Here is a 25,976-nt window from a genome sequence, read left to right on the forward strand (position 1 = left end):
GTATGTGTAGGGCTTTAGGGCTTTTAACAGCCTTGTTCAAACATACTGTTTGGCATAAACAGTATGTTTGAACAAGGCTGTTTCCCAAAATGTACCCAAAAAAGTACACTTACACTGTAAAGTGGCACCTGTTGCAGGTGGACACAGTCTTGCATGATATTCTTTCAAGTTTATTGGGGGGGCATTTTGCCTTTTTTATCAGATGGTGACAGGTGAGGTACAGACAGGAAACATAGGACACTAGGACATCCCTTGCATGATGTTTTGAAATTTTAACATTGGCTCATCTGTGATTGTTGTGAATTGAGTCTTTGCCTAGACCATGTCTAACATGTCATCTGTGTATTCAAACAGGTTATAATGAGCAGGTTATAATGACAGGTGATGTTATTGACCTGGAAGACACCACTGCCATAAAGAATGATTTATGAAGTGATGGTATTCGCCACAGGTGCAGTACAATAGACAAGCCTAAGGGAGGTGTCTAAGGGCCAATAAAAAGTATTAGATAAGGCCATTACAGGCCTGTGGATTACAGTAATCCTATCTACTATAGCGTTGGGTATCACACACTCATCGCATTCCAGCACAACTGAAGAGGAAGATGGAGGTCACTGCTCGATGTGCTGCTGTGCTGTTCCTCCTGCTTCTATCTCAGGGTAAGTCACTGTGCTCCTGCATGAGGGATATTATAGGCTATAAATCATAATGCACTCTGTCTGCCCTAAAAAAACAGGAATATACTCAATGTCTGCCTTGGTTGTAGTGTCTTTTTGTAACCATGTTCATAGTGGCCAATGAGCAGTTAATTGTTTGTTTGTTAATTTTTTTCTTCTATATTGTGTGTTTTTTCTCAGGTTCCTTCTGGTCACATATACACAAATCATGCAGACTAATTAGAGATATTTGTCATGTTCATCGTCATGCTAGTCACGTGAATGTACCTGCAAAACGTTCCTTTGTGTTAATAAGTATTCATTTGAGTTATTTTGTAGCTTGAGTTAGTTATTTACTCTGCTTCTTCGTTTTACGCATCTATTGACGTGGCACAGCCCTGATCGCTGTCCACTCACAGGAGGTAAGAGTCTAATAATAAACCACCTGAAAGAAGTTTGAAGTGTGACTTGAACCTCTTGTTAAACTCGTCCACGTGTGTCCTTCAGGAGGACGAGGCTGTCCCGGAGGAGGAGGAGGCTGTCCCGGAGGAGGAGGCTGTCCCGGAGGAGGAGCTGCAGGAGGAGGACCAGCAGGTGATAGCGACATGGACATCAAACACAAAAGCCTGCACCTGTGACTGTGAGTCTGCTGATTCACCGACACGTATCCCCACTGTCATCCCAACTGTCCTGCCGACCTCACTGCTGCCGCCGCCACCTCAGGCTCACCCACAGAACTGCATGCCAGGTGAGGACTCCACCCGTGTTGACTTGTAGTCCCCCTCACTCACGAGGATGTTGAATGCTGTTATAAACCAGGCCACTACGTTTAAAAAGGTGATAAATGGGGATATAATAATATCAGAAAAAAGTATACTGCCACAGTAAGTTACGCTTATGAGGAATTTGCCTTGGTGAAAGGTGCATACATAACAAACAAATATATTAAACATTAATATGAAATAAACAATAAATACAGAAACAAATATATACAAATAGCTGTTTAACATAAGAAAAAGGAGGCTGAATGGATTGAGTGCAGAATCTGCAAAGAAATATATAATATAATATATAATAAAGTTTATTTGTATAGCACCTTTAAAAACAATAGTTTACAAAGTGCTTTGACAGAAGCACATACAGCTCAATACACACACGCATATATACACATCATTTAACATCACACAATAGTGAAAATAGAAGATGGGACACTTTCAAAGGACAGTAAAAATGACAAATGAATAAGCAAAATGAAATTAACAGATGATAGGGTAAAAAGACAATAAAAAAGACAACATCACATGAAATCAAGTCTAAAAAATGGGTTTTAAGAAGGGATTTAAAAGAAGTCACTGATTCAGCAAGCCTTATCTCCACGGGCAGCTTGTTCCAAAGCCGAGGCATCCAAGTGGAGAAGACTCTGGAACGGTTAGAAGGGCCCCGCTCAAGGATCTAAGGCTGCGAACATGCTCGTATGGGTCAAATCTTAAAATCACAGTCAAATCTTAAAATCAATTCTAAAACGGACAGGGAGCCAGTTATGTGAAGCTTGGAGTGGAGTGATGTGATGCCGTCTGTTCAAACTGGGATACACATTTATGTGAAGGACAATGACATGGTAGGGAACATCATATATGTGAAGATTGATGGTGGGCAGCATTGTATCCTGTGGATTTGTTTAGGTGTCTTGGGCACACAGAGCTGGTGTGATGGATCACACAGCTGATGGTAGCTGGCTGTGTGTCTTTACATGCGCTCAATCTAATCTCGGCTCAGTCTCTGCATCTCTGCAGGGGCGCACAATCACCATCTACTCTGATCTTGACCACTTTCAACCATGTTCTTACCTAAAGGGCTTGGATCTGTAACAGAGATGATAACAGTTTGGGTTTAAGAAATGAACAACTGTGAGGAAGAGGCCTGGAATAGCAAATGCTGTGAGATAATCTCATTACCTGTGCGGGAATGTGATGAGCAGATTAGGGAGCCCAAAATAGGTCGTTCCCTTCACCTAACAGCACGATACCGGGCAAAGCAGCACGCATCAGATGACTTCCCGATCATCTTCTTCCACCTTATCACACAATCCTTCGCCATACAGAGCTTAGTGTAAACTACATCACCACAAACAGGAAGGCTGCTCAGAATACTTTATTAGAGAATAAAATCATGATACCATTCAAATGTTACTTGGACATTAAACTGTATATTAGACCCGGTTGTGTTTTTTGAGTCTGATTTTGGACATCCAGGCTCCTACTTGTAATTGCTTTACATTTGTTGTATTTCTTTTGCATCCTGGTTGTCCCAAATGTTTTTTTTCATTTTGAAGTTTTGGTGCCTTTCTATGTTCTCAGGATGGTGTTGCTTCCTTTTCTGTGTTGTTTTCTCTGTCTTTGTGACTCGATGTCATTGTAAATGAGGGCTGCCCCTCGATGATCTTTCGAGTATACGTAAAGGTTGAATGAATAAATGAATGAGGCAAGTTTAACCCTACTGTTGTCCTCGGGTCAAATTTGACCCATTTTTGTTTTCAACCTAATTTCACAAAAATAACATGGATGGTCCCATACAACACGCTTCACAAGTAAAATGAATGATAAATTCACTACTTTTATTGAATTTGGGGTGTTTTATTCAATTTTATAGCATTTGAAAAAAACAATTGTAATGGTTTTTAAACAGTATCCTGACTAAACTTACACACTAAACATACGTTCCTCTGATGTTAACTGTTAGTCAAAATAATTTATAATTTCGGCTTGTTAACTTAAAAGTTAGATATAATTTCATATGAATGATTGGTTTAAAAAAAAAGTGGTAAGCACAGGAAAAAGCACCAAAAACATTGAAAAAAGCGCCAAAAAAGTGTACGTTTTTGACCTGGAAGGACAACAAGTTGCACGGTCGATAGGAAGACAACACAAGAGTTAACATTACCAGTTAAAAGTCTTAAAAAAGTCTCTTCATTTATTAAGAATCCTACAAATGAAAACCTTTTGATGCCACAGTAAAGCGTACGTCTGCCCTCCACAGAATGCCCTTACCACCGAGCTCTGGGCTTTGAATCTGGATCTGTGACATCAGAGCAGATCAGCTGCTCCAATCAGGACCAGTACATGGGATGGTACTCCTCCTGGATGCCCAGCAATGCTCGCCTCAACAACCAAGGCTTTGGGTATGTCATGACAACCTTGTTCTTCTTATTGCTCGTTATTGTGCATAATAATACTTGAACAATGGCTGTTACCCTATTACTTCAAACCTCTAATATTGACTGTTGATTTGTGTCTATCCTACTGTCTACTTTATTCCCTTATAATGCCCATATTTAATGCTCTCTTATTTAAGCTTTATCCTTGCACTGCTATAGTTTTTATATTACTATGGCTACATTATTGTCTTATATTGTCCATATTTAATGCTGGTCTCTAGACTTTATCCTTGCACTATTGGACTTATTTGCACTACCACCATGACACCCACAATCACAGGGTCAGTCCCTGCCCTGTCACTGCAAGCCTCTCATGCTTATACATCCCTTGGTACATTCATGTGGATTTTTTATTTAGTATCTTTTCTTTTATTGTCCATATTATTCATGTGGATTTGTTATTTTATCATCCTGTTTATGATGTATGTGTATGTTGTGTGTGATGTCTTTAAGCTACTGGGATCTTGAATTTCCCCTTGGGGATCAATAAAGTATCTATCTACCTACCTACCAACCTACTTACAAGCATGTATGTTGATTTTTGTTAGGTGTGCATGGCTCTCCAAGTTTAACGACCCGCATCAGTGGATCCAGATTGACCTGATGGAGGTGGGTGTGGTGTCTGGCATCCTCACCCAGGGCCGCTGCGATGCTGATGAGTGGATTACTAAATACAGCATCCAGTATCGCACTGTGGAAACTCTCAACTGGATCTATTACAAAGACCAGACAGGGAACAACAGGGTAAGCACACCAAATAGTAGTCAGTGTAGTGTAGGGCTATGGACGGTGTTTAAACAAAAATCTCTTTATGCAACAAATGATGTAAATAGGTTTGTGAATCTTGTCGGACTTTATTAATACAGTATGACTTGCCTTTGTCAACAGTAGTTACAGTAAATAGGACCATATATGTGAGAATGACAGTCTATCAAATGACAAATTCTCTGAAAGTCTTAGACACTAAACAGACTTGTTTCTGTGGCAGCACACACACACACACACACACACACACACACACACACACACACATGGATCATTTGACCAAGCCACTTTAAGGGAATACAGCCAGTGGTGGAAGAAGTATTCAGATCCTTTACTTAAGTAAAAGTACTAATACCCCACTGTAAAAATACTTGGTTACAAGTAAAAGTCCTGCATTGAAAATGTTACCTAAGTTAAAGTATGTAAGTATCATCAGGAAAATGTACTTCAAGTATTAAAAGTAAAGGTACTTGATGCAGAAAAATCCTCACATTTTAGAAACAACAACTAAGTGTTTGATGGTCTAATCATTTCAGTTGTACATGTAGGTCTATATATTGTTGGGTAGTTTAATTCATAATAAAACATCATATTTTATGTGTACATAATGTGCACACACGTGCATAAATCTTAATGTGTAAAGTAACTAGTAACTAAAGCTGTCAGATGAATGTAGTGGAGTAAAAAGTACAATATTTCTCTCTGAAATAGTTGAGTAGAAGTAGAAAGTGGCATGAAAAGAAAAGGCTCAAGTAAAGTACAAGTACCTGAAATGTGTACTTAATTACAATACTTGAGTAAATGTACTTAGTTACATTCTACCACTGAATACAGCAATGGACAACCTCACAATACCTGCTTTGTCCAGGAGATCAATGTCCCAACTCGCCACACACTAAGCTAACAGTTTCTCTGCATTTCAGCATCAGGGAGAGTTAATGTGACATATACAAATAAAAATAAGTTTTACAATAAGACCAGTTGAAAGCTGTTGATTTAAATCAACCATACCTTCAACAAACAGACTCAGTTATATTTCCTTCTGTTAGCACTTAATGCTGAATTAAGTAAGCTCGCTCACCTCAATACTGGGATTCAACGTACAATGATCCCAGCGTGTATTTGTAAATGTTATAAACTGATGAAAATGCTGTATGCTATAGGGCTAGCGAGCTTAGCATGGCTTTTTTTGGAATGTGGACCAGAGCTGAAATGGTTGGTCATTTTTTTGGAGCACTAAAATCTGACATTCTTCGGTTCCAGATGTTTGCTGCTTTTCTGTTATCTTTGGAGTTTGGACTACTCTTGGTTGAAAACAATGACATTTGAAAAAGTCACTTTTGGCTTAAGGAAACTGTAATAGGACTTTTTTTTAAAAACTATTTTCTGACATTATATAGATCAAACGAATAATTAATTAATCAAGAACATAATTAATAATGAAAATTATAGTTAGTTTCAGCCATAACCTGGACTTTTGTTTTCACTTCTGCTTGGCTTTGTCCACAGCAATTTTACAAATGAAAGTCATGAGCACAGAATTTCTAATTGATGGAAAGACATACTGAATAAATAACCAATCCAATCAATCTTATAAGCCTAAAAACATCATATGGGATCCACATGTTTTAATATATAAATATGAATTAATTTCTGCTCTTGAATGGTGCAAAAAATGGGTTTCCTATCTAGTCCTATCTTGGTCTAACCTCTTGTCACTGAGTAAATTGATCCAAAAGAAGAATGAAGACATGATGATTAAGTGATCTAGTGAATCGTGACATGCAGTCTACTTTCTACTCATCAGGTCTTCTATGGGAACTCTGACCGCACCTCCACGGTACAGAACCTGCTGCGCCCACCCATCGTAGCTCGCTACATCCGCCTGCTGCCGCTGGGCTGGCACACCCGCATCGCCATAAGGATGGAGCTGCTGATGTGCATGAACAAGTGTTCCTAAAGTGTGCTCAGGCTGCTTTTTAATCACTGTCCATCCTTCCCCTGCCAACCTGCCGCTTGCCAAAAGGGGGACATTGGTCCAGCACTAAAAAGATCCATCATGTTACTTTGTTACGACCTTCCTCTCTTTAATGAGGCTCAAAGCAAACTAAGTTTGGGAAGGTGGACATGTTTGATGCACTATTTATCTATGTCTTAAAGTCTGTATGAATTAATTGTTTTAATATGTAAATAGGACATTGGACACATACAGGGGATTTCAGTTTAAAATGCAATTTAAAGGCCTGTTCTTCAATAAAGCTACAGGAGTAAAAAAAAAAAAATTACTTTACACCGAATTACTTATTCATGAACTTTCTCACTCTTTCACACACTTACAAAGAAGATTCTACAGGTAAATATTCAAATCAAAGTAGTTTGTTTTATTTGAGATTTACTGTTACATATGTAAACATGAATATTCTAAAATTTGTAAGCATTCATTTGTGGGTTTATGCTCTCATGTACAGTAAATGCTCTGTTAAAAAAAAAGCAGATTAACACTGACTATGCTACTAATTTGTGTCTGTAATAAAATCACAAATACAATACTTGATTTCATTTAAACAGTTGATGAAAATCTCCTGTTATAAATATTACCAAACAAGTAGTCACACATCAGTATTAATATAATACACAGTGCTTCTTCAGCAAAACAGTAATCCAAAGAGAGAAATGTATTGTGTCAAGTACAGAGTGTGCACGGTCCTTATAGATGCACAATACACAATACGATACGGTCATGTTTGGACAGAGTGTTAATGTGTAAGCCTCAGGCTCTGTGTTTTAGTCTTCACACACTATGCACATGATGAACATGAAGTGGGGAAGAATTTACAGAGTCAGGGCAATATTGCTGAGCCATACAGTCTCTTCAAAGTGCATCATTTAAAAGCTTAGGATTTATTTCTGCCAAGCTACTTTCATGGCACTTTATCCCAGACAGAAAACAATGTTACAGTACAGAGCATCTGCCCCCACTGTGGTTCTGTATTAAGATTTTTTATAAGCTGGTCCAAAGTGGCTTAATATTTGCAATGAGATAAAAATACACTACAGTGATTCCCAACCAGGGGTACATGTAGCCCAGGGGGTACTTCTGCAGTTGCAAGGGGTTACATGGAAAGACTTCAGAGTAGCTGAATAATTTTACCTGATCATTGGTTAGGTGTTGCGATTGAGAGTGTGTGAAAAGTTAGCAAGCGAGCAGAAATGTCTAAACAGTTAGCTCAAAGCAATGGATGCATGGTTCAAATAGTTAGCTCAACTTAATCGATAAACAGTTCGCTAGAGCAAAAGTAATGAACAAATTGTGAAAAAGCTAAAAAAAAAAAAAAGAAGTGAAATGAATTAGTAAGCTAAAACAAACTGTAGTAACGTTAATAGTTAGCTAGCACAAAAGTAAAGTGAAAAAGCTAAAAAAAAAAAAAAATGGATACAGTTAAACTAGTTAGCTAAAAGCATGGCTAAAAGTAGTGGCAAAATGATTGAAATAGCAGTGAATGAACAGTTGATGACTGACTAACAGTTGAAATAGTTAGCCAGAAGTAATGAATACAGTTGAGTGCTTGTAGTTAGTAAGTTAGTAATAGATAGATGTTTGAAATAGTTAGCTAAAAGTAGGCTAATGAATACATGGTTAAAATAATAATTTGAAAGTAATGGATAAACAGTTTAAAATAGCTAAAGTAATGGATAAACAGTTTAAAATAGCTAAAGTAATGAATAAACATTTGAGTTAGCTAAAAGTAACAGATACATGTTTGAAATAGTTAGCTAAAAGTAATGGATAAACAGTTGAAATAGTTAGCTTAAACTAAAGAAATAGATAACTGGTTGAAACGCCCAGCTTCTGCCACTCCTGGAACATGATGGACTGGTGGTGTTGATGGTGTATTTGAGTTTGTCTGGGTTGGGAACCACTGCACTTGTACACCCAGAATGGCTTTTGTGTTCCTCTAGCTGCTGTAAAAATTACTTTCTAACAATGATTAGGGGAATACAACTTGCAAAAATGTTGTATAAATCACATTTTCACAGCAGTTAAACTTTATATAATATTTTGGATGTATTTATACATGTATTTAACAGATAGAAACAAACAAGTAGAACCACTTGGACGTTGCTTATGTAAAATCTTTAAGTAAGAAATGGGCAACAAACAGACTTAATTGCATCCTGGTAGTGAGGGAAGTTATTAGAGTGAATCACATCCTTCATTATCAACTTTATCCTTTAACTTGATCCTTGAAGTTTGCAGGGCAAAGTATCAAGATTTGAACTACTGTATAATTCATCCATAAGGGTGCTTCAACACATTTACATAAATAAACATTTCAGTAAATAATTTTAGATTACATTACTACCAAAAGGATCGTCAGTATAGTCTGTACAAGGAACAGTTATTATGTGTTCTATTTGTAATGATTTCGGTGCAACCATAGTTTTTATTGTATAACATATTGTTCAAAAGATATATGAAAATGATGAATGAACTAACATAATTAAATGTTAGTTCATGGTCAGAAAACAGTAGATGCAGTGCTTCATTATCTCCTACAGAGGGCGTTGTAGGTTAGGGTTTTTGTCAGTTTATGGCACCATAGTGTCTAAAATGGCTGCTTTACAAAAGACATAAAAACCTAAATATCCTAATAAAAGAACAAATAGATCTAAGCTTTAAAGATTGTCAGTGCCAACTCAGAAAAAAATGCATTGCAGCTATATTTTCAATGTCAAGACTGCTTTGACTTGCAGTTGCACATTTGAGCATCTGTAACCAGTATAACAGACACATTCAAAAGCAAGACGGCTTGGAAGAAGAGTTACAATCCTGGGTGAGATGAACACACTGTAAAGTTACTGATGTTACCAATCTCCATTGTAACAACTGATAAAACTTTATTTGTTTAGAATGCCTTAAATAGTCTTAAGGAAATACTACGCTGTAAAATGTACTATATTTCTATATTGAATAGAAACAAAAATACTTACACTTAAAATCTACACTTCATCTATCCATTTATATTTATATATATATATATATATATATATATATATATATATATATATATATATATATATTTATTTTTTTTTAAATTTGTAATATATTTACTTTATAATATAAATTATAATCAGAATTACAGAAGTAATAATATAAAGTCTATCAAACATGGAAGCTTTAAAAAAAAAAGTGGAGACAAGCAGTGTTTCAAAATGAAGGTTTGGTATCTGTGTGTTCATGTGTGTGTGTGTGTGTGTGTGTGTGTGTGTGTGTGTGTGCAGTCAGCAGGTGTATTGTTACGCAAGGGACGTGTAGGAGCAACAGAGGGGAAACGGAGGAGTCTGAAGTGGATCTGAGCGCTGTAGGGTGATGGGAGATCACAGAGCCGTCTCTTTCAGGTCGTTGAGGTTTGGCATACGAGACCTGGAGGGGCGTCCGAAGCCGTGGCCATTCTGGCCTCCCTTGATGCTCATTTGCTCCGGGTAGGGGTTTCCATCCGGGCGACCCAGGGCTGATGTGTGCCAGCCAGATTCCAGCTGTCCGGGAAGGGGGTAGGCTGTCTGTCGGCTCTTCAGCTGGGGCGTACTGACCCCTGAGTGACCACGGCTTTCTGTGAAACCACCTTGAGCAGAGGCTGGGTTAGGCAGCTGCTGGTAGCGCATATCAGACTGTGCAGTCTGGTTGGAGGACGAGGATGAAAGGTGCAGGAGTTTGCGCAGAGACTTCAGTGGCTGACTCTGAAAAGGGACATGGCACATTTCACATGGCCGGCATATTTAAAACAAAAAACAAAAAAACATTTCAAAACAAAAAAACACTTTTATTTTTTTCTTTGAGACTTACCGGAGAGTGTGAATCAGAGAGTTTCTCAGGCGGCCAGTCCTTATCCCTGTCTCGGTCTTGGTCCCGGTCTCTGCTCTTGTCGCGGGTCCTGTGGCGGCTGCTCTGGTGACCGGAGGACCTGGAGGACTTCTGGATGACTGTATCCACCCCTTCACTTGGAACCTTTGACACATTGGGTGTAAATATCATTTCATTTCTAAACTAACAATTTGACCATGGTGGGTCCACACAATATAAAGGACAACAAGAGACACACAGAATGTGCTATTAAAACCTTAAAAATGAGCAGAGAAAAACATATTTGTGTGTGTCATGTTATCCTTTACATGTGTTAACATACCATGGACATAAGTCTGAAGTTATTTTTGGTTATTTTTGGTAATAGGCCTTGTTTTGTCTCAAGTGCAGTGAAGTCATAAAAAAAAAAAAACATGCATCTGGTGCCAGCAACCCTAAGCATTCACTGATCAGAGGAAGAGAAGAGACGACTCCTATTGTTAATGATTGATAACGTTTTTTGGGTGATTGTAGATATTTACATGTATACCATACCATGCCATACCTGAAGCCTTAGTATTTTCAAATGATCTACTCTTTATGCAGCAAACACTATTTTCCACCAACTCGGAGTCTGACTGCGTGATTCCTTCTGGCCAGATTGCATTTATTTGTGCTCTGTCATCAGCACTAACCCCCTGTCAGCATCTGAACAGACTGTCACATATAAATAGAAATGTGAGGGGAAGAAAGAGTATTAAACACCCGTTTCATGCTGAACCATTACTGCCACTGGCAGTCAGCTTAACAAGTCAAAATGTGCTCGCTTTTATATTTATCAAATCTTTTGGTTCCTCCTCCCTCCTGATCTATGCTGCATAATACTAATCAAGTCATGGCCCGGTTAAAATTCACTTTGAGAGAAGCAGAGAAGTTGATCAAATGCGCCTGTGTGATGTTGGTAAGAAATAAAGCTTCAAGTGAGCAGTGGTGGAAGACATATTCATATCCTTTACCTAAGTAAAGTAAAAGTAAGTAAAAGTACTCAATGCAGAAAAATCCTCACATTTTAGAAACTGGAAACGATCCAAACAGTTCTGTCACTCAACTAAGTGATTAGTGGTCTAATCATTTCAGCTGGACTTGTAGGCCTATATACTGTTGAGTAGTTTAATTTATAATAAAACATCGTACTTTATAAACTACATGTGTTTTGTGTGCAAAAATCTTAATGTGTAAAGTAACTAGTAACTAAAGCTGTCAGATGAATGTAGTGGAGTAAAAAGTACAATATTTCTCTCTGAAATGTAGCGGAGTAGAAGTAAAGTAAACAAGTAAAGTACAAGTACTTCAAATTTGTACTTGACTTACAGTACTTGAGTAAATGTACTTAGTTACATTCCACCACTGCATGTGAGTGTAACCAGGCACACAGACTCCTCAAATCTCATGAGCCTAACCAAAGCCAGAGTGCTCCCAATCATCCTCAGCTCATAACCAGAGACATGCTGTTAGGGCTGTGTCTGAAATCAGTGGCCACTCATTACAATCACATGGACTGAACACAAAAACGACTAGCCAGATCCATTCATTTAACTGGGGAAAAAAAGACTTGTGAACAGCCCTGCGTTTCATTAAATTCAAAATTCCAAAAGTAAGATCCACTTTTACGAAATGATCAAATATCAATAATGTGAACATTCAAAACAGGCACTTTATTGCCTAATTTTCAATTACTGATAAGAGTTGTACTGATACTGTACCCACACAGATGGATCTGACTGGTTTGTGTTGACAACTCCTTATTAGTGAATGAATTTTCACCATAAACTCATAAAATGATCAAAGAAAACCACTGAAAATAAACTTAAATTGAATCACTGAACCAGTCTGAATTATTGTTGTTAATGCATGCGATGTCAGATGGAGTTATGAGGTGAGTAGGAGAGTGTAAAACAGCATGTACCATGGGAGAGGACACTACAGGGAGGACTCGCACAGAGGAACTATGCTTTATGTTATTCTTTGGGCTAAACAGAGGGAAAAGACATTTCTTGATGACAGGAGGCCTTCCCTCAGGGACTTGCATCTGTAATATAGAGGCACATGACTGGTGGCACATGATGCACATGACAACAAGAAGAAATGCTTGTATTTATGTCTGTAATAAGGCCAAAGCATTAACCATTTGAAAAGCAGAGGAGGAGATATAGTATGTAGACAGACAGCTTCACAAACAAGGTATTGACATCGCAGAACATATGCATGGAATAGTGCATCCAGATGTGGCTTACATCCGCAGAAGTACTCGACACACAAGTTACCATTTGAGATTTTTTCTTTTTCTTCTTTATTGCTCTGAAGAAACCCTGCTTCTCCTTTTCTTTGGATGGCTCAGAGGGGTTCAGTACTACAGTATCTGGGCCAGTCCTGAAAATAAAACAAAAGGCCACTGAGCGTGATGTACCAACTAAAAATGTAACACCATCGTTTCAACTCCAAATGAGACCTGGCCATTTCTGTGACCAGTGTGAGATTTAATCCGCCATAAAATTGTTTCCCAGAGCATGAACAAAGTTGTGTTGCTGTCAAGGAGATATTCTTTTTTACACAAAAAACTATGTTCTGTTGTAGCTGTAGTCAGGAGAGATCATTACCAGGGGTCAAATGCCGGCTGACGTTTGGAGTGGTTCGTCAAATTGCTGCCGTCTCCGGACAGGCCAGAGCCCCGGCTCTGACCCCTGCTATCGTGGAAGGAGTTGTCTGGCCGGGGAGAAGGGACTGTTCAACAAACAACAAAAAAAGTTCATTCAAAGTAAAACAAACAAATTCGGTTTCTATTTTTTCAATCTATCCCAACTATTGCAAAGCAAACTGTGGCAGATAATGCACAGTATATATTTAAATTCAAATAAAACTAAATTTAATGTTTAATGTTGACATGAATAAAAGAAGACAGTGAGTGTAGCGGAGGACTGTGGTGTTTTTTAGTAATCTGCAGCTAAGAACTGAAATTATAGACAACAATAGAGCATCAACTTCCGTTCATCAAAACCACTGAGTAGAATTTGATACGGTGGTGTCCCTTTGTCTTACTATTGAAAAAGACACTGTGTGCTGTAAGTGTCTGATGCTTAAATCTGTATTTACATTTTGGTCTCCACAGTGTAGTGAAAGAACGACACGGCCAGACTGACTAAACCAACCTCTGTAGAAGCTGCCCACCCTCCTAGGCATGGATTCACTGTAGATGTTGCGGTTCTCTTTAGAAGAGCCCCCGTCTTCTGTTTGCTGGTCATGGTATAAGCCAACCTGAGTCACAACAGAAGATCCAGTCACATAAAAACAAAAGGCCAACTGCTTTGCATGCCTCTCTATCTGAGCTGATATTTTTATTTACCTGAGAGAAAAAAAGAGATGGCGTATTGATTTACAAGTGGTCATTATAATAAAAAAACAACATCTGTAGAGGCTATAAATGTATTCAGAATTAAACTGAAATGGGCTTGGATGACAAGCTTGACTGTGCAATCATAAGTAGTCACATTAAAAGGAAGCAAAGCACACACAGAAAATGAAGAGGCATCTGATGCGCAGAGACAGACAGAGAGAGAGAGAGAGAGAGAGAGAGAGAGAGAGAGAGAGAGAGAGAGAGCAGTTCATGACAGCAGTATCCACCCACAATCGCACTCTCAGAAGACTGGATGTGGGTGGGGAATGGTGGGTGCAGGCAGAATGTCGGACCTCGCTTTTTTGCCGCTGTGTGTGAAAAGATGCTGTGTTGTCCCTTGTGGAGTCCCTTATTGGGGGTCTGCCGTGGGTGACCTCAGTGGGTGCTTGTTCGCTCTGTTAATGGAGACATGATGAAGCATGAAGTGAGCTCAGCGTTGCAGCAGCAGCACACATACAAATACACTGCGCACACAATATATACTATATGTGTATATACAGTATATATAAATATACAGTTAACACGATTCACTGTATATCAAAACAAGAAAAGCACACTCTTAACACCTGCAATGTCCATAGGATGAAGCTGCAGTTATGTTTATCCTGCCATTCCTACAAACCTGGGAAACTGTCTAACAAGATCTGGCTGAAAAACCTAAACACAGATATTTTCAGACGCCACCAGAATAAACCCTGGCTGCATTGTTGTAGAAACTGAGACTGAGAGGCAGAGTTATCCAACACAACCTGGTGTAGGCATTTGATAGGATCAGATCATGTAGGCTTAGGCTTTCCTTAAGGTTAGAGAGGTTGGATGTGGGCTGATGACTGACCCTGCTGATGTCTTCCTCTCTGGAAGTGCCCCCAGAGTGGCGAGGCAGCGTGCGGTGCTGCAGCTGCGGAGACAGGAGCTGGAGGCTGCTGGCTCTTGTGGGCATGCCCTGCCCCACCACCAGCCCCTCCTCTGCCCCGTGTGTCCTCTGATGGTCCCTCCGTACGTACATGGAGTGGCGGTGCGGCCGCTGCTGGGAGGAGAAAGGGCTGGTGTATCCCTGACCGTAAGGCAGAGGGTCGTGTGGGGCGGACAGAGAGTGAGCATGGCTCCTTTCGACGCCACTTTCCCCAGGGTCTAGGGCATCTGGCGACTTGGCCTCCTCTGAAGCCTTGTGACGGGTGGAGGAGCGCCTGCAGGACGAGTCCAGGGTGTTGCTCTCTCTTTCTGCGCGCATGCTTCCTCTGCCAGCTGTGCCGGGTCCCAGTCTGTCCGCTCGGCGTGCTGCGGGGCTGCTCGGGGCTGTCAGGTCGAGGCAGCTCGTGGGAAAATAGCGAGATGTAGGCTCATCGGCATAAAGATGCACATCATTTAAGTTCCCCACTGACTTGGCATCGCTAAGTGTGCCATAACTTTTGGACAAGTTAAGGTAAGCAAACTTGGAGGAGGAGGGCGTGGAGCTGTGGGACTCCATGTAGCTGTGTCGACTGTGTTTCTCCCCTGATTGAAGCGTGTTGGTCTTCCCCTCAACAAAAGAATGGCGGTTCTGCTGTGAGCGGAAATTGGATTTGAGGTACTTGGCTCCGGGGCCATCGGACACCTTGGACCCCAGGTTCATGTCGAAGTCGCCCTTGCTCTTGACTTCGCCAGGGCTGAGCAGATGAGGCAGGTTGCTGCTGGCCAGGTCCACGGTGCACGACGTGGAGTGGTTGAAGATCTGCGGCTGATAGTTCTTGGGATGCAGGGTGGGACTGAGGTTGATCGCTGCAGGCATGTTGCCGTTGAGAAAGCTGTCGTTGCTGGGGTGGGGGTCTTCGTGCCGGGGCAAGCTAGAGCATTCTCTGCTGCTGGAGCGGTGGCTTCCTGAGCTCTTTCCCCCATGGCTCCTGAGCAAGAGCAGAGAGAAAGGACCTACATCAACATACTGGTCATGAAACTTTACATTTAATTCAATTGGAAGCTATTTGTTGTGATAGGTATTCATATTCAGTTAGTATATTAATGGCACCTTATCAGATCCAGGAGTAGTCCCATGTGGGGTTCCACAGGGATACACCTTTGGACCACTAAAACTACTACTACTACTTCTCTACTATACTATATGTAAATGATATTACATCTGCAGTTGATTGTGAGCTATTTCTGTATGCTGACAATTCAGCATTGTTAGTGAGTTAAAAATGTGTCTCTGAAATGTTGAAATTAAGTACATGACTAGTGGACAATAGACTCTCAATACATCTTTTGCCCCAAATAGTAAATACTAAACTTGCTCAAACCAGATTTCTTAATGTCCCCTGCAGTAGAGTAAAATAAGTCTAGTGCATCCTTACATTTTTTAAATAGAAAAAAAGTTTTCTTTATGTTAGTAACAAGAAAATGTTATGTTGGCAATGATACAATCAATAACTGACTATGCATGTAATTTATATTACTATGGTCTTTATAAGCAACAACAGTACTGCTTATAAATTGTACAAAGTAAGATGATGCTGTACATCATACCATTGATTACAATGAAAGAACCAAATTAAGTATAGGAAATGGATACATTGCTTACAGGATTCAGTATCTAGCAGCAGGTCATGTTTATAAATGCTTAAGTGGCCAGGCACCAGGCTATTTACAGGTGTTTGAGTGCACTAGAGACCAGCATAGGTGTAATCCTAGGCGTAGTCAAAATTGATAGATACGGCTCTTTAGGATCTATATCATTTCAATGTGTGGGAGATAAAATTTTAAACAGCTTACCAGATGACGTGAAATCTAATTACTAATTTTTAAAAACAGGTGTAAAAAACCTTTTATTTAATGAAATGGAAAGAGCAGGGATGGGTGACTGTATTTTAGTCAACAATTTCCATTTGTATAATGAGTAATACTGTATCTACTGTAATTAATGTAGCAGGGACACAGCAGTCGTTGTTACCAGGATGTGGCAGGCCAGGATCACTATATAAATAAGATATTTAATGAGTTTAAATATCTTACTATAGTTTGTTTTACTTTGTTTCATTTTGTGTTTCTGTGTGTTTCATGTTGGATTGAGTCTTGGGTCTTCTTGTGTGTTTGTTTTTTTGGTGAACGAAAAGTGTGTTATTTATAGGTTGTTTTTTATAACCAAACAGAAAAAGTCTGAATCATCTAACAAAGGGCGATACATTCTGCAAAAATGTCATGACTGCTATGGATAATGCAGATAATGGTCCTTAAGGGTTTGTTGACTGAAAACAACCGGTCACATTTGCATAAGACAAAACGCTTTAACTTATCCATCTGAATAACAGGGAGACATTGACAAGCTTAAACTAGCCATAGTGCTCACTGCTGACCTGCTGGGGGTGGTGTTGTCTCCATGGTGAGGTTTTCTCTTGGAGGAGCGTACAGGTGTAGGTGTGGGTGGGCCGGGCCGCTCCACCAGCCGCAGGGTCTGGAAGGCGTGGTGGTTCAGGCTCTGCTCTGTGAGAAAGCGTTCTGTCGGGTTCAGCAATAGCAGGTTCTAACGCACAAACACACAGAGGGAGCCCGTGAGTCTTGGAGACACCCCGAGCATCCACACTTCACAAACAAACGGTGATGCTATCATGAGTCATCGCCATTATCATAAAAATCAGGCTGCTGCTACATTTAATTGTCTCGCATTCACCAAACAAGTCAAACAATTATGGGAAATATGATTTGTGACATTTGCTTTTGTCTTCCTCAAATAAATATGTTTGATAACCCGTCTCCATAGAGTAATTAAAGCTGAATCCTGTATAAATGCACTCAAAACTAGAATTACTGTCTTGTGGTTGTATGCCCCCGCCAACCAGCCAAGTTGCAGTTTACATCTATGTCTGTCCAGACTCATATAATATATGTAGTAAAGACTTTGAAGCAAATTCTTTATTAAAATAAAAAAAAAAATTGGCGATATGGTTCCGGCCATAAAACCTGTGACCTGAGGACAGTTTATGAACTCTGAGTTTGTGTAACTACAATTTATAGTGGCAGTTACTTTTCTCTCTTTCTCAGGACAACAGAACTAAAAAGACAGACAATTACTCTGTGCAAGTCATACAGCTTTGCATTAGAAATTAGCATTAACATATTTTGTCAAATCAATATCTAAACTCAACTCAAGGAAGCCCGATAAGTGATGAGAGAGATGCTTGCCCTTGCTGAAGTCAGTCCTGAGATGACATGATGTTAGCAGTGAGTCATTATCTACTGGGAAAAGCGCAAAAGCACAAGCACAGCCCACATTCTTGACATGGAGCCCCTGTTTACAGTGCAGGCACAGCAATAACAGCAGTGCTGGAACCAGGATATGAGCTGAGAGATGCTGATGGAGTGAAGAGGCATCATGCAGTCACGAAGTAAACACAGTGATTATGATGCAATTATCAGATATGTAGTTGGTGAAAAATGTGGGTTTTTAGAGAATCTATTTTAACGATAGCATGTGAGTAGGAATAAACTGAAACTGATAAAAGGCAGAAATAAAAACATCAATGCAGTAGAGCAGCTTTGCCAGAACTGTGATCCCTACCTTCAGCAGGTCCAGCAGGGCTCCGCCGATGATTCCCAGGTATCTGCGCTCCAAGGTTTGGGGGTGGTTCACAGCAGGGAACTAAAACAAGAAACAATAAAGTGGATATCAGTACAGCAAAAAAAATGTAGCCACAACAAATGCCCAAGTGATAAATGATGGACTAGTCACTACTTTGTAGAAAGCAATATCAGTCCTCTGTGCTTTGTGTGTAGAGGAGTACAGTATGTGTAACCAGCTTGTTTTCATTGAAGTGAACTTAAAGCAGCTACAAGGAGTTTTTAACTGGTTATCAATCAGTCTCAATGTATTACTGATGCCTCTATATGACCCACATACTTTGCATGTTAGTGTCCCTACTGTTGTGGCAGTATGCATGTCTAATGGACTGCAGAGACCTGTCTGACTTCTATCTTTTCTTTTTTTGTCACTGTGCTTGTACAACCAAACTAATTACCCCTCTGGGACATAACAAAATGTATTTAAGCGTATCTAAATTAGCATGAAACATCATGTAAGTATAATTATGCACTTGTGAAATATTTGATAACCACTTTGTCACTTTAAATGTTACCCTGCAGACGCTGCTTCTCCTGAAATTACATTTTGCAACCACTGTTCGCTGACTCACAAGAGCCCTGTTGCACGTGCTTTCTTCCACATTCAATCTCGTCAACCTTTCATTTTGATAGAATTTTTCTTCTGACTATTGTGAATCTGCTGTTTGCCAAAGAAATGTCCAGAAGCTGTTCTTTTTTACATCACACATTTCCAAGCTGCAAGTAGGTGGCTAACGTGATAAAAAAGAACCATCAAAACGTCCTGTGTTCACTCAAGAGTGTTATGTGGTTTCTTGCTGGTCTGATGCATTATTGATGCATTATTATTTTAATAAAAACAGTTTGAATGGGTTCTTCGTTCTCCTTTCTCTTGGTCTTCTCTGCTGTTATTAAGATAATTTGACTGTCAGAGAGTGGCTAAATAAGTGAATGTCCACCGATCAGTGAAGCTTGCAGGGTGACACACTCTACTTATTTAAATGACAGCAGGCATAGAAATATTGAGGAGAATAGAGTTTTTCTTTTCTTTGAGTGAGTGCTAACAATAGCAGGCGCTAGATGTTTAGTCAACAAACATCACTGTCCAACATCACTGGTGCCAGTCTTACTGGAGAGCACATTTCACCGTAGAAAAACAACTTACACATATTTGAGAGCTGGAAGGCTCCATACCACCAAATATTCCTACACCCATTAACCAATTTTTACACCCACAAGTGTCCCAAATTAAAAAAATGCAGCATTATCAAGCAGGGTCCTCATTAGTGGGTATTCACTGTCAGGTATTCACAGAGGGGCAGTTTGCAAACTAATAATTATATCCTGAGGCGTGGGCAGAGAGGGAAAGGAAAGGATGACCCAGGTCTGTTGTACCACCAGCCTGCCATGGAAGACTTATCACGGCCTCCCTTCACAGAGCATACAGGATACATGATACACGATGAGTCATTGTGATCCAATCAGTCACGGCACAGCTAACTCAGCTAGGAGAGAGAAAAAAACAAAACAAGCAGAGAGTGCAGAGATAGAAAATAAATAAGGGAAGAAGAAGAAAAAACGGAGGCAGAAAGAGACAGCAAACCAGAGAGAAGATCAAGTCGAGAGCGATGGATGAAAAGGAGCTACGTGGAGGGGGTGGGTCGGCAGAGTGAACCGTAGTGAGGGTTGGGGTAAAGAGAGTGAAGGACGGCCTGGCATTACCCGCAGCCCATGGAAGCGAGGATTGTTATAGAAGAGCTTCATCTGTTCTGGTGGCAGGGGTCCCAACACTTTCTGGATGGTAAAGAGCTGGTCGATCTCACTTTCTCCCGGGAACAGAGGCTGCCCGTCACTCAGCTCTCCTAAGATGCAGCCCACTGACCACATGTCCACTGCTTTCCCGTAAGGAGCCCTGGGACCACAGATTTAAGGGGTTGGTGATGGAAGGTCAGGCATAAGAATAGCTACTAAAAGGGTACGTCAGTGTAAGGACTCAGATCCTGGACAACGCTATAAAAAAATAGCGGACCTACCCAAGTAGGAGCTCTGGAGATCGGTACCATCTAGTGGCCACATACTCAGTGTAATTGGCATCAGTCCCCTCAGAGAGATTACGTGCAAAGCCTGGCAAGAGAAGACAGAGGAAGCAATATAGTATAATGAGGAGCTTTATGATATGCTCTACATGCTGAGACACCTAAAAAGGATTTTAGCCGGGCATATCTCTGGACTCTGGAATTATGATACAGAGAAGTTATAAAGTAGTTGAGTTAGGGAAAAGATGCACTAATATAGGAGAGATGATGAGCTCTCTTGTGACACATTGTACTGGCAAAAGTAGTCATATTAATGCTGGATATTATTTGCCAAGAGTTGCCTCAGAATCTTGATACCAGGAGACCAGTTAGCTTGCTGTAGCTAGCATAAAGACAAGAAAGCTAGCCTAGCCCTGTCCAAAGCTAATAAAAAATAAAAGTCTATCAGCACCTCTAACATACATGACAGATTTGTAACCTCTGAATAGAGCCAAGCTAGCTGTTACCCCATTTCCAGTCTTTGTGTTAAGCTAAGCTAACTGGCTGCTGGCTGTAGCCTTATTATATTCAACGGTATGTCTATACGCTAAATATGAAGCTGGAGCCAGCAGACGGTTGGCTTAGCTTAGCATAAAGACTGGAAACAACTGGAAACAGCTAGCTTGGCTCTGTACAAAGGTTAAAAAAGCACATTTAAAGCTAATTAAATAACATGTTATATATTGAGTTAATTAATTAATTTAAATTAATAGTTAAATTAATTAAATTATTAATTTAATTAATTATTAAAGCTTAAATTAAATTCATTAATTTAATTTAAGCTTTAGAGGTGCTGGTAGGTGTATTTCTTGACTTTGGACAGGCTCAGCTGTTTCCCATTGCTTTAATTATTTGCTATATGCTAGCTAAGCTAACCATCTTCTGGCTCGCTGTAGCTTCATATTTAGCGTACAGACATGAGCGTGGTATCATTCTTCTTATCTAATTTTCAGCAAGAAAGCAAATAAGCAAACTTCCCAAAATTTCAAACTCTTCCTTTAAAAATGCCAAAGAAATGCTACAACTAGTAAAACCTAGTAGTAACATGAATGATAAATCTGCTCAGAGTGAAAAGGCAAAGCTAAACCTGTTCAGAAACATATTCTGTCACTTTGCCATTTCTGTATTCATAAATGCTTAACAGAAAGAGAAAGAAAATCTGAAATACACTGATGCAATCCTTTTGTACAAAACAACATACAGTGAAAATAAATGTGCAGTAAGATGTAAACTTTGACAACGGAGTGTGTTTGGCCTATGTCTGTTCTCTCAATGCCTTTGGCTGACACAGAGCAAACAGCAGGTCTTCAGTCTCTCACTCCATATTGCCTTCATGATGTTGGCTATGCAATGTTTCCATTTCCCCTCGTTTTGTTGTGGCGCTACCAGATTGAATCAACATACGATTAGCCTCTTGTTTTCCAACACGTTTCAATAATCGAGATGAGGGAAGAATGCACAGCAGCAGCCTGAGAACCAGGAGAGAAGGCTGTACACAAAGCTTTAGAATAACCGGATAAAGCCGGCCTGCTGCCCTCCTGAAGCACTGGTTCCAGCCAAATATAGTCTCTGTTGAAAATACTGCTTTTACATCACAGCTTTGACTGCTTGGCCACCTTTCTTACAGCTCTTACAGTGTGTGTTTGATAGAGGTGCTCACCGAAGTCACACAGCTTGAGGACGTCATCAGAGCTGATGAGAAGGTTTTCTGGCTTTATGTCTAAGAAGGAAGAACACAGATGGGGAGTGAGGCAACACATACAATAAGCTGGCGAGAGGCATCATCGTTCCATCATCACTATCATCACTCCTGCCACCACATGTTCATCTGTCTCATTGACAATATTCAATTCTCACAGTGTCTTTGTAAAACGCAGCAAACAAAACAAAGAACTCAATAAATCTAATTCTATCGGTGAAAATTCACAGATTGTAAAAACCATAACTTATACATCAAATCCTGGATAACACTGTCAGATGTGTGCCTGAGTATACCACAGGCCATTTGGATGCCTGCTCTGTTGCATTCAGTGTGCCAAAAGCTCACATGGGCCATCTGGTTTCCTGTTCTGCTGCCACCAATTCACCAAAAAGCTCGCATTTTGTGAACAATTGAGTGGTTGGTTACAACATCAGAAAACATATTAAGCCACTGTTCCACTACACTGATGTACAGAATTGGTTCAAGCTGTTTCTTTAAAAACTTAAGCACAGATGGTGCCCAGTGATGGTGCAGCCGTAAATACTGCACTCTGGACCTGGATCAAACAAACGTCTCTTCTCTGCCTCACTAAAACTGTCTCCCTTTTGGTAATTTTATTATGTGTCCTAATAAAGTAAAGAAAAAAGTAAGAGAGCTTTCAGACCTTTGTTTTAAATGCAATGAGGCTAAAGACATGAGACATGTATGCACTGGTGTCTGGGAGTGTGACAAAATTAAAACATTCCTGAGGGAGGTGATCAAAAAAACTATGTTCATCTTGTCAGTGAACGTTCCACTTGACCCTAAGTATATATAAATTTGCTGCACCTGTATCCAAATAATCTAAATCTGAAACCCCAAGAATATAAATGTATTGATTATGCTATACTGCAGGGAAATGGACTATAGCTCTCAACTGGAATAAAATGGAGGCACCTACAATTGGATCAAGAATATGGTGCAATGTATGTCCAGAGATTAACATATATATTACAAAACAAATTGGAGGTGTATAAAAAAAAAATCCATTTAACCAATTTATTTAAAAAAGGAGATATAGAGGAGCTTCTACAGTGGGAAAATGCGGGACAGGATACCTAAAATTCACACAAGTGGTGAACCTCAGAAGGGGAAAGGACTGAGCCATGTTTTGGAGGGTGATGGCAAAGGTGCAATTTGTTTTTGTAGTTATGCATATCATAACTTTGCTAAAGGACCATTGTTCTGTACATATGATACTGTCATATAATTTGCTTTATTTTTTTTTTTTGTCCTCGGGTCAAATTTGACCCGTTTACAAAAACTTTCTATATCAGAACTATGACAAAAGAACGTTGAGAAAAGTGACAAATGTTGGAAAAAGCTACAAAAACGCAGGAAAAAAAACGACAAAAACTTTTTTTTTAAACGCTGAAAAAAATGACAAAAGTGACAAAAAACCCCATCATGTTGGAAAAAGCTACAAAATTGTGTTTAAAAAATTGACAAAAACATGACTAAAAAAATGCCAAAAAAGTGACAAAAAAAAGAAAAGTGTAGAAAAAGAACAACAAAATGTTGAAATTTCGACCCAGAAAAACACAAAGATGCATGGTCGACGGGAAGATAGCACAAGGGTTAAGAGAGAAACTTTGTTGTGGGATGGGACGGGGGTGGGGGGTGAATAACAATAGTGGTAATGTAATGTACTACTTATGTGTGCAATGAAAATCAATAAAAGACATTGTTAAAAAAAAGAGAGCTTTTACCTCTGTGAACTATGTCATGCTTATGGCACCAGTGAATTGCTCTGATTAACTGGTAGATGTAGCTGCGTGCTTTGTCAGTCGGCACACCATTGGGTAACTCCTCAAGCAGCTCGAGCATGTTCTAAAAGTGAAACACACACAACCAAATAAATCAAAATGACCGACACACACACGTGACCCTAACAATAGAAAAATCATAGAGCAAGGCTCTGTAGGAGAAGCTTACCTTCTCCACATACTCAAAGACGAGATATAGCTTTCCTCTTCTGCGGAAGGCCTCTTTCAACTCAACAATATTCTCCTGCTTGAGGGTGCGGAGCATCTTAAGCTCCCGTAGCGTTGTTTCTTTAACTTCCTCATTTTCTGCATGGACGTACAACAGAAGGATCACATAGGGCTGACATGTAGTGATAAGGATGGAATGCATCCCAGCAGAAATAAACATGAAGAATTGTTTGGCACACAGAATCACTCTCTGTTCTCTGATGAGGACTTGTTGTCCACTTACCTTCACTGTCCTTGAATTTCTTAATGGCCACAATTTCATTGGTGTCCTGCAATACAAATACAGAGCAACTAGTGAGAAATCAATCCTCCTGTTTGTTGCCGCTGAAGATATAAGTCATGACAGTGGGAAAACACAACAGCACACACACACACACACACACACACCCGGTGCCCCCCTTCTAGCTCTGCCCCTGCTCACAAGAAAAATGTTGACACTTAGAATATTAGTCTGAACCTGTCAGTGGCAAATCAAGCACTTTTGTGAAGGTAAATATAATGTCAAAAGATTGTTGTTTCCATCAGTCACTTAGACACAAAAACATAGGAAAATAGGGTTGGAAAAAACAGTAGTTACCCTTTAAGACCTTAGCTAATGTTAGCAATTAATTGCGGTTAAACAAAGAAACCTCGATTATTTAAAAAACATTTGACAATTAAATAATTATGTAATAATTGTTACAGGCCTACATGGAGCAAACTAATAAAAGTCAGAACTAATCACCACTAAGTCACTGTTTTGCTGACACACTTCTCACCATCCCTTCATGAAGTTCTCCATGAGAGATGCCCCGGCCACTAGCCCTGTTTCTAGTCATGTCCTAGTTAGGCCTAGTATTTCTGCCTATGGCTCAGAGCTGTGCTCCAGTTTCCTCCCGCCCTCAGAAAGCCAAAGGCAGCATCGCACCACTCACTCCAGCATGGATCACAGTGAACAGTGAGCCCTCCTCCCAGCATGGGGAATATAAGATGATTCACAGCAGGGTCATGAGCATCACTGTGCTGTGCACATTGCAGAGATAGTAGGGCAGGGACCATACGCTTTTGTCCCGATTCAATTCTTTCATGATACATGGGTGCTGTTTCGATTTGTATTGCCTTTTTTAATTTATTGTGATTCTAGAAGTATTGCGATTCGATAGTATTGAGTATTGCGATTTTCTTTTCCTTCTTCAACAAAAACAAACGTCTAGAGACGATATATCATGAGACATTTCTAAAAACTAATTGTTCTCTAAGAAGAATGCACATCACATGTCAGTCAGTCAGTCTGACATTTATTTCATTTGTAAATATTTTTTCCCCCACCCCTACAATGTAGCCTGAGTGAAGGGAGATGATAAAAATAAAATAAACTGTTATATGTCTAAATGTTGTTCACTAATAGAGGAAATCAAACTGACCAGTAACAACAGTTCATTTCAACTAACCACAATCAGAAGTCTAAAGAATTGTAGGCTTTAATTGTATGTAATGTTCGTCTAACTCTTTACATATGTAAGTCCAAGCAAAAATAATACTCACAATACTCATTCTCCTGACAGTATTGTGTGTCAAATCAAAGGATTATACCTGTCATATCTGCATGTGAGAGCGAACAAGGATCAATGCAACCACATATAAATATCTCAATAAAAAAAGTGTAGTTTATACTATAAACTGTTCAACATGA

General features: G+C 39.7%; 2 protein-coding genes and 1 long non-coding RNA gene across 9 annotated transcripts in view; 2 read left to right on the forward strand and 1 right to left on the reverse strand.

Annotated features, from left to right (window-relative positions):
* The first annotated feature begins 470 nt into the window (after nt 1-470).
* LOC116058703 (retinoschisin) lies at nt 471-7,161 on the forward strand. The gene is made up of 6 exons (XM_031311536.2): nt 471-659; nt 1,053-1,078; nt 1,164-1,404; nt 3,693-3,834; nt 4,419-4,614; nt 6,443-7,161. The coding sequence occupies exons 1-6, from the start codon at nt 605-607 to the stop codon at nt 6,593-6,595; spliced, it is 813 nt and encodes a 270-aa protein (XP_031167396.1). The 5' UTR covers nt 471-604; the 3' UTR covers nt 6,596-7,161.
* A 2,566-nt stretch (nt 7,162-9,727) lies between these two features.
* The window catches only part of LOC116058702 (cyclin-dependent kinase-like 5), a 39,715-nt gene continuing 23,466 nt past the window's right edge, over nt 9,728-25,976 (reverse strand). For 3 of the 7 annotated variants that reach the window (XM_031311533.2, XM_036007348.1, XM_036007347.1), the window contains 16 exons: nt 24,528-24,573; nt 24,246-24,382; nt 24,020-24,140; nt 22,230-22,289; nt 20,528-20,618; nt 20,217-20,406; nt 18,457-18,537; nt 17,255-17,421; nt 14,764-15,808; nt 14,222-14,323; nt 13,684-13,789; nt 13,135-13,258; nt 12,802-12,907; nt 12,444-12,566; nt 10,481-10,642; nt 9,729-10,374 (listed from right to left, as the gene is read on the reverse strand). In XM_031311533.2, coding sequence (XP_031167393.1) covers nt 10,015-10,374; nt 10,481-10,642; nt 12,444-12,566; nt 12,802-12,907; nt 13,135-13,258; nt 13,684-13,789; nt 14,222-14,323; nt 14,764-15,808; nt 17,255-17,421; nt 18,457-18,537; nt 20,217-20,406; nt 20,528-20,618; nt 22,230-22,289; nt 24,020-24,140; nt 24,246-24,382; nt 24,528-24,573 — 3,021 coding nt within the window. In that variant the 3' untranslated portion in view covers nt 9,729-10,014. Of the gene's footprint in view, nt 10,375-10,480; nt 10,643-11,842; nt 12,567-12,801; nt 12,908-13,134; nt 13,259-13,683; nt 13,790-14,221; nt 14,324-14,763; nt 15,809-17,254; nt 17,422-18,456; nt 18,538-20,216; nt 20,407-20,527; nt 20,619-22,229; nt 22,290-24,019; nt 24,141-24,245; nt 24,383-24,527; nt 24,574-25,976 lie in introns of those variants that run through there. The other 4 variants (XM_036007349.1, XM_036007350.1, XM_031311535.2 and 1 more) reach the window with 4 other exon arrangements.
* Nucleotides 21,041-21,525, forward strand: LOC116058706. The gene is made up of 3 exons (XR_004107096.1): nt 21,041-21,052; nt 21,142-21,144; nt 21,436-21,525. It is a non-coding gene; the product is annotated as an uncharacterized LOC116058706 (long non-coding RNA).

The sequence above is a fragment of the Sander lucioperca genome, chromosome 11 (assembly GCF_008315115.2).
Source record: "Sander lucioperca isolate FBNREF2018 chromosome 11, SLUC_FBN_1.2, whole genome shotgun sequence".
In the NCBI taxonomy this organism is placed as follows: Eukaryota; Metazoa; Chordata; class Actinopteri; order Perciformes; family Percidae; genus Sander; species Sander lucioperca.